The sequence below is a fragment of the Salmo trutta genome, chromosome 28, assembly GCF_901001165.1.
Source record: "Salmo trutta chromosome 28, fSalTru1.1, whole genome shotgun sequence".
In the NCBI taxonomy this organism is placed as follows: domain Eukaryota; kingdom Metazoa; phylum Chordata; class Actinopteri; order Salmoniformes; family Salmonidae; genus Salmo; species Salmo trutta.
Window position 1 is genome coordinate 9,633,234 of NC_042984.1, and position 17,472 is coordinate 9,650,705.

Genomic DNA, 17,472 nt, shown 5'->3' on the forward strand with positions numbered 1-17,472 from the left:
CCAGCCTCTCAGCAGGACCTGACCACTAGCCTCTCAGCAGGACCTTCTCTGAGAATTCCTTCGACATCATGGCTTGGTTTTTGCTCTGACATGCACTGTCAACTGTGGGACCTTATATAGACAGGTGTGTGCCTTTCCAAATCATGTCCAATTAATTGAATTTACCACAGGTGGATTTCAATCAAGTTGTAGAATCATCTCAAGGATAATCAATGGACACAGGACGCAACTGAGCTCAATTTCGAGTCTCATTGCAAAGGTCTGAATACTTATGTAAAAATATATTTTGAATTATTATTTTAAACCTATTTTTGCTTTATCATTATGGGGTATTGTGTGTAGACTGATGAGAAAAAAATGTAATTTAATCAATTTGAGAATAAGGCTATAACGTATCAAAATGTGGAAAAAGTCAAGGGGTCTGAATACTTTCAGTATGCACTGTATACTTTAGTTTTACACAACTATTTCTAAGTATATTTATTCTGATATATAGCTTATGTATGAATACATAATCCTTCAGCTGCCTCCATTCATCATTCTTGCGGAATAATCTCTCTCTTTATCTCTCTCCTGCTCTCTCTCTTTCTCTCTCTCCCCTGATCTCTCTCTCCCCTGCTCTCTCATTCTCTCTCCCATGTTTTCTCTTTCTCTCTCCCCTGCTCTCTCTTTCTCTCTCTTCCCTGCTCACTCTCTCTCTCTCCCCTGCTCTCTCTCTCTCCCCTGCTCTCTCGTTCTCTCTCCCCTGCTCTCTCGTTCTCTCTCCCCTGTTTTCTCTTTCTCTCTCCCCTGCTCTCTCTTTCTCTCTCTTCCCTGCTTACTCTCTCTCTTCCCTGCTCACTCTCTCTCTCTCCCCTGCTCTCTCTCTCCTGCTCTCTCGCTCTCTCTCGCTCTCTCTCTCCCCCCCCCCTGCTCTTTTTCTCTCTCCCTCTCTCTTTACTGTCCATAAGGCAGACCAGTGTAGTGATTGGCTTGATCTCAGACTCTAGAGCCAACTGGAATAAGTCTGTGTTAGTTCTGCTGCACCTTGATTCCCCCTGACAAACCACCATCAGAAACGTCTAGGCTTACATGAAGGATCCCGTTATAAGACCGACTGTGTGAAGCTCTTCACAAGGAAGTGGCTTTATTCTCCACCCAGTCAGAGAAGCCTCTTGGTCAGAGAGGACTGAAAGGGACTCTATTCCCACCAACGGGCTACACAAACCCCCCCTTTCAACACTGGGGACATAGAGAAAGACCCTCTGTGTGTTTATGTGAGAGCTGTTTGCTATAGACCTATAGAAGTGGACGGAAATGGCAGAGGGCCAAGTGTGTGTACGTCCGCCATTGATATCAGCTCGTTTACATTGATCTTTGTCTATACCAACATTTTGTATTATATACTACAATAGAAGACATCTGTGACTGTGACTGGCCGGTGTTATTCCCTACAGAAAGACCCTCGAAGTCTGACAACTACACCCTATGCTGTGACGTTTATGCTTTCTGTAAAACAGAAAATCTATGTGGTAGATTAACTGTACTGTAGTTGGATACTGCCTTTGCCTCGTAGTCATGAAACTATGAACTATGATGGCTGTGTGTGCTCATCGGAGCCTGTCGTAAATCAAGCAGTCGGTACAGTACCATTTGGCCGTGTACCAAAGGGAGAGATGCCAGGAGCAACAGAACAATGTCAGGTCTCCGAGCCTGAGGCCCATTTCATTCAGACGGCGCCCGAAAATAATCGCACCCCTGTCTTTTTGGAGGCATTCGCTGCTGATCTCTCATTTTTATGGGGTCTTAGCCTTTAGAACCCTGTCACAAGTCATTAGGAGTTGAAGGTTCAAACATGCACTGCAGGCACTTTCAATGATTGATCAACATAGAGGAGAGTCTCTCTGTTTCTGAGGTCTCTATGCGTAGAGCAGTGGAGCTCAGTGGACTTGGCTGTCGTGTAGTGGGATTGTAAAACCCTGGTCAGACCACCAGTGCTGTTGACAGCCTAATAGTCTAGCAGTAGTTATTTATAGGTTCCTTGGACTGCACCAGGGCAGAGCCATGCATTCCAGACATGGCCCATGAACTCTGGAGGTTGTTGGCTCTGCGTGCCCTGTCCCAGAGCCCCTCTCCTCCTATTGTCTTTAATCATTACAAACTGTACTGTAGCAGTAGTAGTAGTAACAGTTAAGTGCTACATTCTTGTTACAATTTGGGCAGACACTCCACATTTCCAGAAGTACTTAGATTCAGATTGATGGTAGTAGTAGAAGTACTATAGTGGCTATTCAGCTGAAGAATCTTGTTCGGTCACTCCAGTTATGATCTAGAAGAGATAGGATGTAGAGAAAACATTGGAAATGAGGCTCCTTTTTATGTTAGTAAAAAGTAAATTATCGTTTTCCCAGTCCTGTCCTACGCTGCTACTCCTGTTACTAAGAGGAAGTTCCCATGACTATTGTTCCTGCTGCACTAAAAATATCTACAGTGGGACATCAGCCGGTCAAAGAGCAGGTGAGGACAGCAGACCAGTAGCATGGCTGTGTTCCCTATTCTTCCCAGGCCTCACAGTGCAGCTGTGTACCACGGGCCACTAGGTCTTCTTTGGGCCACAACCCCATATTGATATTTGAAAATTCTCACGACCCCAACCATGTGAAAAAAAGTATGTAATTAACAACCAATGTTTACTTCTTTATTATGGGCTATGGCAGTCAGTTGAAAAACATTAACAGTATTTCTGATTGTTTTCTCAACTCACCATCACATACTTCTAATGTGGGGCTATAATAGTCAATTACAAATTAGTCTGACATAATGTATCTTATCTCACCACCACTAATGAGATGGGTGTGGCTTGAGGTATGTCTCAAAGCCAGGGGGCGTGGTCGACAGTGCGCACCTCATCTCTGCTGTCACATCCAACCTGGATCGATATTTGGTTTTAATCCAGACAAGAGCAATGAATCCAGCTTCAAACAGATATGAGCTGTCGAAGGGTAGCCTACCCTGAGTTTTATGGTCCTTTCAAGACAACTGGTAACTCGGAAAAATGCGATGTCAAATCATGACTTCAATGATCTTTAGGTCTGAAAGTCGGCGTTCTAGAAAGAGGCCAGAGATCCCGAGTTAGAATTCCGAGTTGGATGAGTTTTCGCAGTCGGAGCTCGTTTCTTTCAGGGTTCCCAGTTGTCTTGAACACACTGAAGTCGAAAGTCGTAGATTTATGAGTTCCCAGTTGTTTTGAACGCGGCATTAATGCTCAAAGGGAGATGGCAGGGTATTCCCTTTGAGTCATGAACCAAAACTCCTCCGTAGTGACCTGTGAATGTGTTGTCTTTAGCATTCGGTATCGATTTCACTTACCGGCATGTCAACTGAGCCAGGATCACAGTCAAACGGATTGGGAAGTAAGTCCCAAAGTGCTCTTCCAAGCGTTGGAGGTCATCATTCGTATGGGACATTTACTGATGCCGTTTTCTGTTAATTTATTTTCATTACACAGAAAGTCAACCAAGTCTTTTTTAACTCCACATAGTTTTGCAAACAGACGTGCACGTAGTGGATGTGGTTTAATGTAGTTTACAATCGAAGTTACCTGCTGCAGTATATCTCGCGAGTTCTGCGCTCAGCTCTTTTTTACCGCCAGTTGCTCTCTGTGTATCATATAATACGTTCATATTGCAGAGGAAGACACTTTCATAACTACAGTGCAGAGGCCTGCCCGCAGTTCTGCCATAGATGGAGACCCGTCTTTGCAAAAGCCCACCATTTGATCCCATGGAATCTGTTTATCGTCAATATAGCCACGCAGCACACTGAACATCGCCTATGCTTTTTCATGCTCGGGAATCGTGAGACAGAACATTATGTCCTCGTGAATAGCATCCCCCGACATGTATATCGAACAAAAGCCAATGCATTGGCATCTCTGCCCTCACAGCTAACGTCCATTTGGAGAGCATAAGCTGGGGACCCAGCGAGCAATGAGGAATTAGTCCAGAAGCAACTCTCTTGGCCCAGAAGCGGGCCGGAACTGATTGAATCGGTCCAGAATCGGGTGTCGGACTTGGCCCGGAATCAAAATGAATGACTGCCCAGAATCGACCCAAGTACATCGGCCCGTTTCCGTCTACCAGAATTCAGCCGACATTGCCGGCATCTTACCAGAATCCCCCCAGAAGCGACCCGATGCAAATTTAAATAAATGTTTACAGAATTACCCGATTTTAGTCGTTTTAAATATTACTATTATACATACAAATTATACCCATCCACAAAAACAAAAAAAATTTGTCTCGGAGGAAACACCATAAACCTCACTATACACCTGGTGACCGTGTCAGCGTGCATGCGCCTAGCCCGCCACAGGAGTCGCTACAAACTCTCCCCTAACTCGGACGACGCTGGGCCAATTGTGCATTGCCTCATGGGTCTCCAGGTCGCAGCCGGCATGGATCTCAAACCAGCTTTTGTTGAGACGCAGTTTGTACTGCGATGCAGTGTCTTAGACCGCTGCGCCACTCGGGAAGTTCCATCCACAATGTTTTTAATGCTTATCAATTGCCTTCCACAAAGTAGCAAAATACAAAAATACTACACAGGACTCTTAAAGAGTTTCATTTAAATGTTAATTGTATTTTTTGATCACAGAAACAATGAGGAAAATATGGAAAAATAAATAAATAATGAATTATTAAATATATAAAGCAGCCTGTGTAATCATCTACCAGAGAGTTGCCCCAATTGGTCCGAGCCCCAAGTAATACATTTGGGCCAGATAACTCACACCGGAATCGGCCCGAGCTCAATCCTCGCATCCTAGCCATAAGTAATACTGCCGAGAGCGGCCCAGTCTCGGGCCACATGACGTCGGCCGAGTCTGATTCTCAGCCGAGTGCCCCGACTCTCAGCCGGAATCGGCCCAGATCCACTGTGCTAGCTGGGTAGTTTGTGAGTCATTCAGTCAGAGCATAAATGATTTGTTTAACAGTGTTATCTGACAAAGTTATTGATGTGAGTTTCTGTGCCTCTGCCCCCCCCACACATTGTTTTCCTCATATCAATTGCAGCCAGTAATATCAGTCTCTGTAATAGTGTGTGGCTTCATAGCGTAGCAGGCCTAGCCATTCACCCTGAGAATTATTCAAGTGCTGCCTTTCTCATGATCTGAGGGCTCTCTCTCGTTGAATTTTATCTTTTAGATTTGAATAATTTAGATTTTTAAGATTAACCACATTACAATGAGATACAGTACAAAGACGATATTATAATATATATATATATATTGTAGAATATATATATTTTTAAGGATTTTGGAAATTCTCCAGCGACCCCATTTTCATATCAGGCGACCCCACATGGGTTCTCGACCCCTAGTTTGGGAACCGCTGGTCTAGACAGAAACTGAGTATCAAGGACAACAGTGGCAGGGATTTAGAGGCCCACAAATAGATGTATAGAGTGATCTTGATAGGGATAATGGCTCTATAAAGCGACCCCACCCCCTCCCCCCCCATACTATTCTGGACATACAGGTAACTGACAAAATAATGGGAACACTTGAATAAATGAGGGATACAGTATTTTTAAATCAGGTGCTTCCGCACAGGTGTGGTTCCTAAGTGAATTAAGCAATTACCATCCCATCATGCTCAGGGTCATGTATAAAAAATACTGGGCATGCCATTATTTTGGCTACCATAGCTATGCCTCCATAGGATGACAATGCCCCCTTCACTGAATGGTTTGATGAGCATGAAAATGATGTAAACCATGTGTCATGGTCATCTCAGTCACCAGATCTCAACCCAATTGATTATTTATGGGAGATTCTGGAGCGGCCCCTGGGACAGAGCTTTCTCCAGTTCCAGACATGCTGTCACGACTTCCGCCGAAGTTGGTGCCTCTCCTTGTTCGGGTGGCGGTCGACGTCACCGGCTTTCTAGCTGCCACCGATCTACGTTTCTTTTTCTATGTTGTTTTGTCTTGATTGTACACACCTGGTTTCCATTACGTTATAATTTACTCCCTATTTAACCCTCTGGCTCCCACATGGTTTTGTGTATGTTTGTTCGTTGTGAAGTGGTCAGTATTTCTGTGAGCTGGTGTGTTTCAAAGTGTGGAATATGTTTGGTTTATTTTCGAGTAAAGTTCCGTTTTTACTCAGTTCTGTGTCCTGCGCCTGACTTCGTCCGACCAGCTACACGCTGATACATGGCACATGCCAAGGTGCATTGAAGCTGTTCTGACTCAACACTATTAAGGAACTTTATGTTGGTGTTTCCTTTATTTTGGCAGTTACCTGTAGGTTTTACTCAATAAAATGTGATGCACATGGAATTGTATGTTGTATGTATTTTTCATGGACTACTTCAACCTCTTGGGGATTTCTTTCCACTCCCTGTGGCAGTGGGTGTGGAGTTACTGTCCAAGACATGACCACCCCATGTGGCAGTGGGTGTGGAGTTACTGTCCAAGACATGACCACCCCATGTGGCAGTGGGTGTGGAGTTACTGTCCAAGTCATGACCACCCCATGTGGCAGTGGGTGTGGAGTTACTGTCCAAGACATGACCACCCCATGTGGCAGTGGGTGTGGAGTTACTGTCCAAGACATGACCACCCCATGTGGCAGTGGGTGTGGAGTTACTGTCCAAGACATGACCACCCCATGTGGCAGTGGGTGTGGAGTTACTGTCCAAGACATGACCACCCCATGTGGCAGTGGGTGTGGAGTTACTGTCCAAGTCATGACCACCCCATGTGGCAGTGGGTGTGGAGTTACTGTCCAAGACATGACCACCCCATGTGGCAGTGGGTGTGGAGTTACTGTCCAAGACATGACCACCCCATGTGGCAGTGGGTGTGGAGTTACTGTCCAAGACATGACCACCCCATGTGGCAGTGGGTGTGGAGTTACTGTCCAAGTCATGACCACCCCATGTGGCAGTGGGTGTGGAGTTACTGTCCAAGACATGACCACCCCATGTGGCAGTGGGTGTGGAGTTACTGTCCAAGACATGACCACCCCATGTGGCAGTGGGTGTGGAGTTACTGTCCAAGACATGACCACCCCATGTGGCAGTGGGTGTGGAGTTACTGTCCAAGTCATGACCACCCCATGTGGCAGTGGGTGTGGAGTTACTGTCCAAGACATGACCACCCCATGTGGCAGTGGGTGTGGAGTTACTGTCCAAGACATGACCACCCCATGTGGCAGTGGGTGTGGAGTTACTGTCCAAGACATGACCACCCCATGTGGCAGTGGGTGTGGAGTTACTGTCCAAGTCATGACCACCCCATGTGGCAGTGGGTGTGGAGTTACTGTCCAAGACATGACCACCCCATGTGGCAGTGGGTGTGGAGTTACTGTCCAAGACATGACCACCCCATGTGGCAGTGGGTGTGGAGTTACTGTCCAAGACATGACCACCCCATGTGGCAGTGGGCCTGGAGGTTACTGTCCAAGACATGACCACCCCATGTGGCAGTGGGTGTGGAGTTACTGTCCAAGACATGACCACCCCATGTGGCAGTGGGTGTGGAGTTACTGTCCAAGACATGACCACCCCATGTGGCAGTGGGTGTGGAGTTACTGTCCAAGACATGACCACCCCATGTGGCAGTGGGTGTGGAGTTACTGTCCAAGACATGACCACCCCATGTGGCAGTGGGTGTGGAGTTACTGTCCAAGACATGACCACCCCATGTGGCAGTGGGTGTGGAGTTACTGTCCAAGACATGACCACCCCATGTGGCAGTGGGTGTGGAGTTACTGTCCAAGACATGACCACCCCATGTGGCAGTGGGCCTGGAGGTTACTGTCCAAGACATGACCACCCCATGTGGCAGTGGGTGTGGAGTTACTGTCCAAGACATGACCACCCCATGTGGCAGTGGGTGTGGAGTTACTGTCCAAGACATGACCACCCCATGTGGCAGTGGGTGTGGAGTTACTGTCCAAGACATGACCACCCCATGTGGCAGTGGGTGTGGAGTTACTGTCCAAGACATGACCACCCCATGTGGCAGTGGGTGTGGAGTTACTGTCCAAGACATGACCACCCCATGTGGCAGTGGGCGTGGAGTTACTGTCCAAGTCGTGACCACCCCATGTGGCAGTGGGTGTGGAGTTACTGTCCAAGACATGACCACCCCATGTGGCAGTGGGTGTGGAGTTACTGTCCAAGACATGACCACCCCATGTGGCAGTGGGTGTGGAGTTACTGTCCAAGACATGACCACCCCATGTGGCAGTGGGTGTGGAGTTACTGTCCAAGACATGACCACCCCATGTGGCAGTGGGTGTGGAGTTACTGTCCAAGACATGACCACCCCATGTGGCAGTGGGTGTGGAGTTACTGTCCAAGACATGACCACCCCATGTGGCAGTGGGTGTGGAGTTACTGTCCAAGACATGACCACCCCATGTGGCAGTGGGTGTGGAGTTACTGTCCAAGACATGACCACCCCATGTGGCAGTGGGTGTGGAGTTACTGTCCAAGACATGACCACCCCATGTGGCAGTGGGTGTGGAGTTACTGTCCAAGACATGACCACCCCATGTGGCAGTGGGTGTGGAGTTACTGTCCAAGACATGACCACCCCATGTGGCAGTGGGTGTGGAGTTACTGTCCAAGACATGACCACCCCATGTGGCAGTGGGTGTGGAGTTACTGTCCAAGACATGACCACCCCATGTGGCAGTGGGCCTGGAGGTTACTGTCCAAGACATGACCACCCCATGTGGCAGTGGGTGTGGAGTTACTGTCCAAGTCGTGACCACCCCATGTGGCAGTGGGTGTGGAGTTACTGTCCAAGACATGACCACCCCATGTGGCAGTGGGTGTGGAGTTACTGTCCAAGACATGACCACCCCATGTGGCAGTGGGCCTGGAGGTTACTGTCCAAGACATGACCACCCCATGTGGCAGTGGGTGTGGAGTTACTGTCCAAGACATGACCACCCCATGTGGCAGTGGGTGTGGAGTTACTGTCCAAGACATGACCACCCCATGTGGCAGTGGGTGTGGAGTTACTGTCCAAGTCGTGACCACCCCATGTGGCAGTGGGTGTGGAGTTACTGTCCAAGACATGACCACCCCATGTGGCAGTGGGTGTGGAGTTACTGTCCAAGTCGTGACCACCCCATGTGGCAGTGGGTGTGGAGTTACTGTCCAAGACATGACCACCCCATGTGGCAGTGGGTGTGGAGTTACTGTCCAAGACATGACCACCCCATGTGGCAGTGGGTGTGGAGTTACTGTCCAAGACATGACCACCCCATGTGGCAGTGGGCCTGGAGGTTACTGTCCAAGAAGTAGTCACCCCTGTGGCAGTGGGCCTGGAGGTTACTGTCTAAGAAGTAGTCACTCCTGTGGCAGTGGGCCTGGAGGTTACTGTCCAAGAAGTAGTCACCCCTGTGGCAGTGGGCCTGGAGGTTACTGTCTAAGAAGTAGTCACTCCTGTGGCAGTGGGCCTGGAGGTTACTGTCCAAGAAGTAGTCACTCCTGTGGCAGTGGGCCTGGAGGTTACTGTCCAAGAAGTAGTCACTCCTGTGGCAGTGGGCCTGGAGGTTACTGTCCAAGAAGTAGTCACTCCTGTGGCAGTGGGCCTGGAGGTTACTGTCCAAGAAGTAGTCACTCCTGTGGCAGTGGGCCTGGAGGTTACTGTCCAAGAAGTAGTCACTCCTGTGGCAGTGGGCCTGGAGGTTACTGTCCAAGAAGTAACAGACCTCTTATCCCTTCATGAATAAGTAAAGAGGCGTCTGACTGAGACCCACCTACAGTATCAGAGCACACCTGCTTCAGGTCCACCAGCTAGGGCCCTCCTCACCCTCTTATGCCCCATCCTTATAACACTGGTTACAGTCACATACTGTAGGACTACTGCACTAAGTTCTTCGTAAGGGGGAGGACTGGGGAGAGCTGTTTAATTAATGAAGGGTTTCAGCTGTACTAGAGGACTCCCGGTGTCCCACTGGCCCATTGATTCACTGGGGTAGTGAGGTGACAAGTGTCTAAATGGAGAACGGGCTGCATCACTTTATTAAAGTGTCTGCATGGCAGGTTCTTGAACATGATCAAACCAATGTAACTCCTGATGGATTATTGGGTGATATTAGATTGTAATAATATTTTCAGGTTTTCTTTTCTCTACAGGTGGAGTGAACAAGAATGGTTTATGTTTGTGGATGAGGAGGAGACTTGAGCTTAACTTCGGACACAAATGGTTAGACATTGTATAACTGTATAGAAATATATTTGTATAGCAAACTTGATGTTGAGCGTCTTTTAACTGTCTTTGTCTTTGTAGAATATTTGCCATGCGACTTGGGATGTCTCTGATCTCAGCCCTGCTCGTCTTCCTCCTGGTCACCACCACATGCTCCCTCGCTGTCTGCACTTATCCCCGCTTCTCCAGAAATGACACTTCATTTGAGCACCTGGTCCTGCACCCAGACCCCTCTGTAGGCACGGTCTACGTGGGGGCCAGGGACCATCTCTTCCAACTGGACGGGTTGGACGGCCTGCGTCTGGAGCAGGAGGAGAGGACCGGTCCAGTGACTGATAGTAAGGAGTGTCTTCCCCCTGTCACAGAGGCCAACTGCCCCCAGGCCCGGCACACCTCCAACCACAACAAGCTGCTCCTGGTGGACCCCTCAGCCATGGAGCTCATCACCTGTGGTAACGTCCACCAAGGCACCTGTCAGAAGCGCAGCCTAACCTCTGTGAAGGAGGTGCTGTTCTCCACAGAGAGGCCGGTGGATACCCAGTACGTGGCGGCCAACGACGCGGTGGTGTCCACCGTGGGGCTGGTGGTGGGGCCCCGAGGCGAGGAGCGGGCCGTGCTCTATGTGGGCCGTGGTTACACAAGCAGCCATCCGCCCATCTCCACACGCCATCTGGCCCACGAGCCTGTGTTCTCATATGACGAGACCTCCAAGCTGGCCGTGGCAGAAAGACTTTCGGAGTACGACCACCATTTTGTAGCTGCCTTCGCTCGGCATGGGCATGTGTACTTCTTGTTCTATCGCCGTGACATTAAGGCTGTGACGCGGGAATACCGTACTTATGCTGCCCGCGTGTGTCTGGATGACACCTCCTACTATTCCTATGTAGAGGTACCCCTGGTGTGTCACACTACCTCCTCCCCAGAGAGGAACTACAACCTTCTGCAGGCGGCCCAGGTGGGTCAGGGGGGCGGCAGAGAGGGGGAGAAACTGCTTGGGGTCTTCTCCACCCAGGCCAGCTCCTCCAACGGGCCCTCAGATGACTCGGCTCTGTGTGTGTACCCCCTGGACGAGCTGGACAGACACATCGACTCCACACGAGACCTGTGCTACACGCAGGATGGCCGGGTGGAGGGAGGAGGGGAGGTGGCCTACATCGAGTACGAGGTCAAGTCCAGCTGTGCCAACTTACCCACGGTAAGTTATTCAGAGGAGCAGATGTAACCTTTCACATGATTCCTCTGGTTCATCAGAATGAAAGAAATGACAGTGTAGGTTTCCACTGCTCAATGTCAAGCATTTGCCTTATTTTTCCTAAGGTCAGGGTACTAGCAATGGAATGCCTTATCTAGTTAAATCCTACTTATTCTCTACCTTTGCCACTGTAATGCTTATTGGCTTCCGCAGTCAGGAAGTGGACTAGATCCATGCTTAAAGCATGCCATAGAGAGAGGAAGGTCAATGGAACATATAGGGCCTTAACGAACCCTGTGTCAAACAGCCAAGAGATCCCGGATGCCTGTGAGTGAAGTACGACCCCGGGATGACCTCCAGTCTGGGCCCGAAGCCCAGAGCTCATCAGGCCTGCTTGCCTGGGGCATTTTAATAAAACAAACTGTCCCAACTCAGCTATCGGACTGTTAAATGAAGGCTGACAAGGATGGGGAGGTGCCTATTGAAGTCCAACGAGATGGACAGATGGATTGTAACAGAAAGTTAATTTGGTAAACAATGTGTCTTAAAGTAAACAAGTCCTGGAACAAAAGACATCCCAATTTACTGGAGTTAGCTGAAGACTTATTGGTAGGGATTTAAGGGTGTTACGCAAAATCAAAGGAGCAAGATTGCAGTTTTGGTATGCTTCTAATCTAATATTAATCCTCTTATTAGAACTAAGAGGATCGGTTAGACTGAATCAATGATGTGAATAATTATTACTGAATGGAAGTAATACTGTTGAAATGACTAACCAGGTTCCGGTGATAATGTGAACGGAACATTCTCTAGAGAGAAGTCTATCGTTTGTTCTCTGTGTTCCAGAACACCCTGAAGGCTTATCCCTGTGGCTCTGACCACACCCCCAGTCCAATGGCCAGCAGGGTGCCCATAGAAGCTGAGGCGGTATTGGACAGCCCGTCCGCCCGTCTCACTGCTGTGGCTGTCAGTGTGAGGGCGGGGCACACAATTGCCTTTTTAGGAGACTCTAAAGGGAATTTGCACAAGGTATGCCAAGTTACAGTAGGTTATGATGCATGTTTGAGTTAATACATGAGATTTAGATCAAGATAGCAGTGTTTCAGACATACTTCTACTCAAATGGAGCCTAGACATTGTCTAGTAACGTTGTTAAAGCCGTTGCCAGGGGAGGTGGGGGAGCCCTCAGCCCTCCTCCCTCAGAGGTCCTCCCTCAGCCCTCCTCCCCTTGGCCTTCCTCATCCCTCCACCCTCAGCCCTCCTCATCCCTCCACCCTCAGCCCTCCTCCCCTCGGCCTTCCTCATCCCTCCACCCTCAGCCCTCCTCCCCTTGGCCTTCCTCATCCCTCCACCCTCAGCCCTCCTCATCCCTCCACCCTCCACCCTCAGCCCTCCTCCCCTCGGCCTTCCTCATCCCTCCTCCCTCAGCCCTCCTCCCCTCGGCCTTCCTCATCCCTCCTCCCTCAGCCCTCCTCCCCTCGGCCTTCCTCATCCCTCCACCCTCAGCCCTCCACCCTCAGCCCTCCTCATCCCTCCACCCTCCTCCCTCAGCCCTCCTCCCCTTGGCCTTCCTCATCCCTCTACCCTCAGCCCTCCTCATCCCTCCTCATCCCTCCTCCCTCAGCCCTCCTCCCCTCGGCCTTCCTCATCCCTCCACCCTCAGCCTTCCTCATCCCTCCACCCTCAGCCCTCCTCCCCTCGGCCTTCCTCATCCCTCCACCCTCAGCCCTCCTCATCCCTCCACCCTCAGCCCTCCTCCCTCAGCCCTCCTCCCTCAGCCCTCCTCCCCTCGGCCTTCCTCATCCCTCCACCCTCAGCCCTCCTCCCCTCGGCCTTCCTCATCCCTCCACCCTCAGCCCTCCTCATCCCTCCACCCTCAGCCCTCCTCCCTCAGCCCTCCTCCCCTTGACCTTCCTCATCCCTCCACCCTCAGCCCTCCTCCCTCAGCCCTCCTCCCTCAGCCCTCCTCCCCTCGGCCTTCCTCATCCCTCCACCCTCAGCCCTCCTCCCCTCGGCCTTCCTCATCCCTCTACCCTCAGCCCTCCTCGTTCAGCCCTTCTTTCCTCAGCCCCAGACAGAACAGAACAGAGGGCTTTGAGTCCCTCAGCATGCAGCCCACTGAAGTTACCCATTTTAAAAGGATTATCTCATCTGTGTACACCAAATTCCACAAACAGCATTCAGACACACACACGTGCAAATGCATGCGTGAACACACACACACACACACACACAATGTGGGTACCACCTGCAGGTTTCTAAACCATTGTGTCAGCTCGCTAAAATATTCTGAGAGTCCACTTGACAAGCCAAAGATATTCCTACAGCACTGCGTTCACTGGAGGCTTATGGAGGCCAACATCAAATCTATGCTAATCTCATTAAACGCAGGTAACTTGAGAGTTTGAGGGTTTATGATTCACTTAGGAAAAGGTGTCTTGGTATCCTCCAGATTAGATTTACTGACTGACAATCAAATTAACTGTTCTCTTCCCAATGCAATCCTGTAGACAGTACAAATGCACCTTTAATTTGTTTTTAGCCACATATTCTAGCCACAAATGTCGCTTCTCTTTTTCAGTTGCCCTTCAGTCGGTCACTCTGTATAACATACTATGGGGAGTCAACGACCAATCCTATTCACCTGAAGCAAACGGAAATCACGGCCAACAGGCCAATGGATGCCGAGCCCGGCCTCGAATGCCCCGCCTGGGGTCGCGAGAGAAACTCTGAAATAAAATATCTAAAATCGCACTTGGTTCATAGAACAGGGGTTATTGAAGTACTGTCAGACTGATTTGTAATAGACTGTCACATAAAAAAAGTAAACATTGGCCGTGGATTACATCACTTTTTAAATTTTATTTTACATGTTGTCCTGAAATAATTATTTGATATCAAAATGGGATCGCGAGCTAAAAAAGTCTTGGAACCCCCGCCCTAGATGTTACGAGATTTGGGTCTTGGTATCGGTTTTTGTGTTGGCTAAAAACCCACTACTTTCTGCTCTGCTTGTGTAGCCAATGCTTCCTTGCTTGACTAAGATGGCCAGTGGTAAGAATAACCAGCCAAGTTTGAACCTCCAGCCGTGCCCTAGGGCATGTGGTTTTCACAATGAAAATGAAAAGATACGAGTGCTGTCCTATTTCCTGGGGTGGAAACACACTTAGGAGGCCTTGGCTCAGACCAGTTGTGTGACCATTGTCTCCGGCTGGATCCAACTTCCATTGGGAGTCGGACTGACTTTTTGTAGAAGATTGGTGGACAGAGTAGAGCCTTGCCGAGTCAAGCTCATTCCGGTTTCTCTGGCAGTGTTCAGAGTTAGGATTCCTAAGGATGATATACTATCCCTGAATGGCTCTGGAGGGTTTTCAGAGTGTGAATCGGATGACATCAGTCCAGGCCAACCTGAAGCCCTGGCTTTGGATTTGACAGGGGAGAGTGAACCATTGGTGTTGAACGTGGCTTTGATGGTGTTTTCTCCCCCGCAGTGGAGTTCTTCCAGTTCAACAGTTTGCTGTGCGTCCTCCTCCTTTTCGTGGCGTCACTCCGTCAATGGTCCATGTTTTCAACAAGCACCTCAAGGTTGCAAGTTTAAAATGCTCACACTTCGCCGGCTATTGCAATAATTGGTTCATGTCCATAGATATAAAGGATGGATATTTTCATGTGCTATACTATATTTCATGTCCTCCCCATCTCCGCCACCATTTCTATAGTAGTGGAGGCTGCTTTGGCACCGGTGTTGTGCCAGGGGATCAGGGTATTGTTGGCTGGTCGTAGCGGAGTTGAGGGAAGTTGTGGAGCTCCACACTGCTACGCTGGTTTCCCATATTCAGTCTCTGGGTTCATAGGGAATCATAAGACTCCGGCTCAGTGCATTGTTTCTGAGTCTCGCTCTGGACACGGTTCTGAATCGTATTTTTGTCCCATTCTGGATCTGTCTGGCACGGTTTCAGCTTGGGCACTCTGTGCCTTTTGTCTGTGCCTGTGGTTATTGGATCTGATGGCCTCTATGGTGCCTCTGGGACTTCTGTTGATGTGTCTGTTTCAGCGCTGGGTGATAACAGGATGCTGGTGGCTACATCAACATGCCGGAAGGGAAGCGGTCACTCTCTCTGGCCTGTTATCTGCTCATATGGACCAGTGTGCATTTCGTGTTGCTCAGGGCGACATATCTTCCCAGATCTCTCAACGTGGGTGTGGATCTACTTTCCAGGGGGGTGGTCCTATCTCTACAGAGTGGAGAGTGCACCACTTGGTGGAGGCCCAGATATGAGACCGTCAGAGTCGACGTAGATCTTATGCATCGCGAGAACACACATTGTCGTCTGTTCTTCTCAATAAGGGATCCAGGCACTCCATTGGGACTGACCCTTTGGCACATCACTGGACTCGGGTAAGGCTCTATGCGTTTCTCCAGTGAACCTGATTCAGGCCATTGAAGATAGGGTCCATCAGGAGGACCTGTTGTCGATTTTGGTGGCTCCCCGTTGCCCCAGACAACCCTGGTTCCCAGAGATCGTCCGCCTGTTGGGCTGGGTTATTGGGATCTATTGTCCCAGGCGCACGGATCTGTGGGTTTGGACCCTGAATGGTTTTGTCGGCTTGGGGTTTACCCTTGAACGTGATTATGACTGCGTTTGAGAGTTGGTGTCAGATTAAAGTAGTTTATCCTTTTTAAGAGCTCTTTTGGTGGACATTTTGAAATTCTTGCAAGAGATTTTTGAGCAGGGCCTTTTTCCACATTGTGGCTAATTACAAGAAACGTCTGACCTCTGTGATTGCCAACAAGGGTTTTGCCACCAAGTACTAAGTCATGTTTTCCAGAGGGGTCAAATACTTATTTCCCTCATTAAAATGCAAATCAATTTATAACATTTTTTACATTCATTTTTCTGGATTTTTTTGTTGTTATTCTGACTCTCACTGTTCAAATAAACCTACCATTAAAATTATAGACTGATCATTTCTTTGTCAGTGGGCAAACGTACAATATCAGCAGGGGATCAAATACTTTTTTCCCTCACTTTAGATGTTCTAAAGGTCTGCATCAATGAGTTGAAGGCTATGTGTGGAAGCCAGGAGATGCTAAATGTGTTTACGTTAATTAACGGTCAATTACCGCGAGACCAACAGTTATTTGCTTGACAATCACCGGCTGACTACATTTTGTGACGGCCACAGCCCTACTTGGAAATGATTGCTAGTTTACGACAGTAACTATCTGCTTCCCTCCAGGTGTTCCTCGGCTCTGGAGGTAGGGTGGAGAAGTACTCGTCCATACTCATCCAGCCCAACTCACCCATCAGCAGTGACCTCCTCCTGGACCAGATGGAGACGCACATCTACATCATGACCAGCACAATGGTTAGTCTGAGTGGACACCACACAGCAAAACACAGCTCAAACACATCATCACAAGCTACTTGACTCTCCTAATATAGGGCAGGAATCATCAACGAGATTTAGCCACGTGCCGTTTTTTTCCTTGATCGGGTGGGCGGAATGCAGTGAAGTAGATCAAGGGTAGGTACAGGTGTGTTTTTGCATTTTGTCCGTTGGCACTCTCCCTTTTAGATTAGAAAACCTGGCTAGGAAACACAATTCTAGCACCTCTACGGCTTCATTGTCCATGTATATACTGTAGTACAGCTGTTCTTAAGAAAGGGATGTGGGTAACGTTTCAGGTGGAGAAGCGGCCGGTGGCAGAGTGTGGAGATCACCTGGACTGTCAGTCCTGTCTCTCAGCCCGAGAGCCGTACTGTGGCTGGTGTGTTCTGGAGGGCAGGTGAGGAACCACCAACTGACCTTTCTAATTCTATACCACAGAGAGTCAAGTTAATAGAAGTTAACTTCTCACTTGTTCCTCTCTTTGGACCTGTGTTCCACCCCTCACCCCCACATCCCCCTGTGATGTCAGGTGTGGCCAGCGTTCCCAGTGCAGTCGGGGGGCTCTGCAGGGCCAGTGGCTGTGGAGCTTTGACCAGCAGCAGCAGTGTCTCAGTATCCAATCCCTGAGCCTGTATAACATCAGCCTTGGAGTGGAGACAGACGTAAGA

At 49.2% G+C, this 17,472-nt stretch overlaps 1 protein-coding gene across 3 annotated transcripts in view; it reads left to right on the forward strand.

Annotated features, from left to right (window-relative positions):
* LOC115165422 (plexin-B1) overlaps positions 1-17,472 on the forward strand; it is a 92,487-nt gene that overhangs the window by 48,627 nt on the left and 26,388 nt on the right. For all 3 annotated transcript variants that reach the window (XM_029718516.1, XM_029718518.1, XM_029718517.1), the window contains exons 2-7: positions 10,146-10,215; positions 10,300-11,413; positions 12,257-12,439; positions 16,652-16,780; positions 17,101-17,201; positions 17,334-17,466. In XM_029718516.1, coding sequence (XP_029574376.1) covers positions 10,310-11,413; positions 12,257-12,439; positions 16,652-16,780; positions 17,101-17,201; positions 17,334-17,466 — 1,650 coding nt within the window. In that variant the 5' untranslated portion in view covers positions 10,146-10,215; positions 10,300-10,309. The remainder of the gene's footprint in view (positions 1-10,145; positions 10,216-10,299; positions 11,414-12,256; positions 12,440-16,651; positions 16,781-17,100; positions 17,202-17,333; positions 17,467-17,472) is intronic.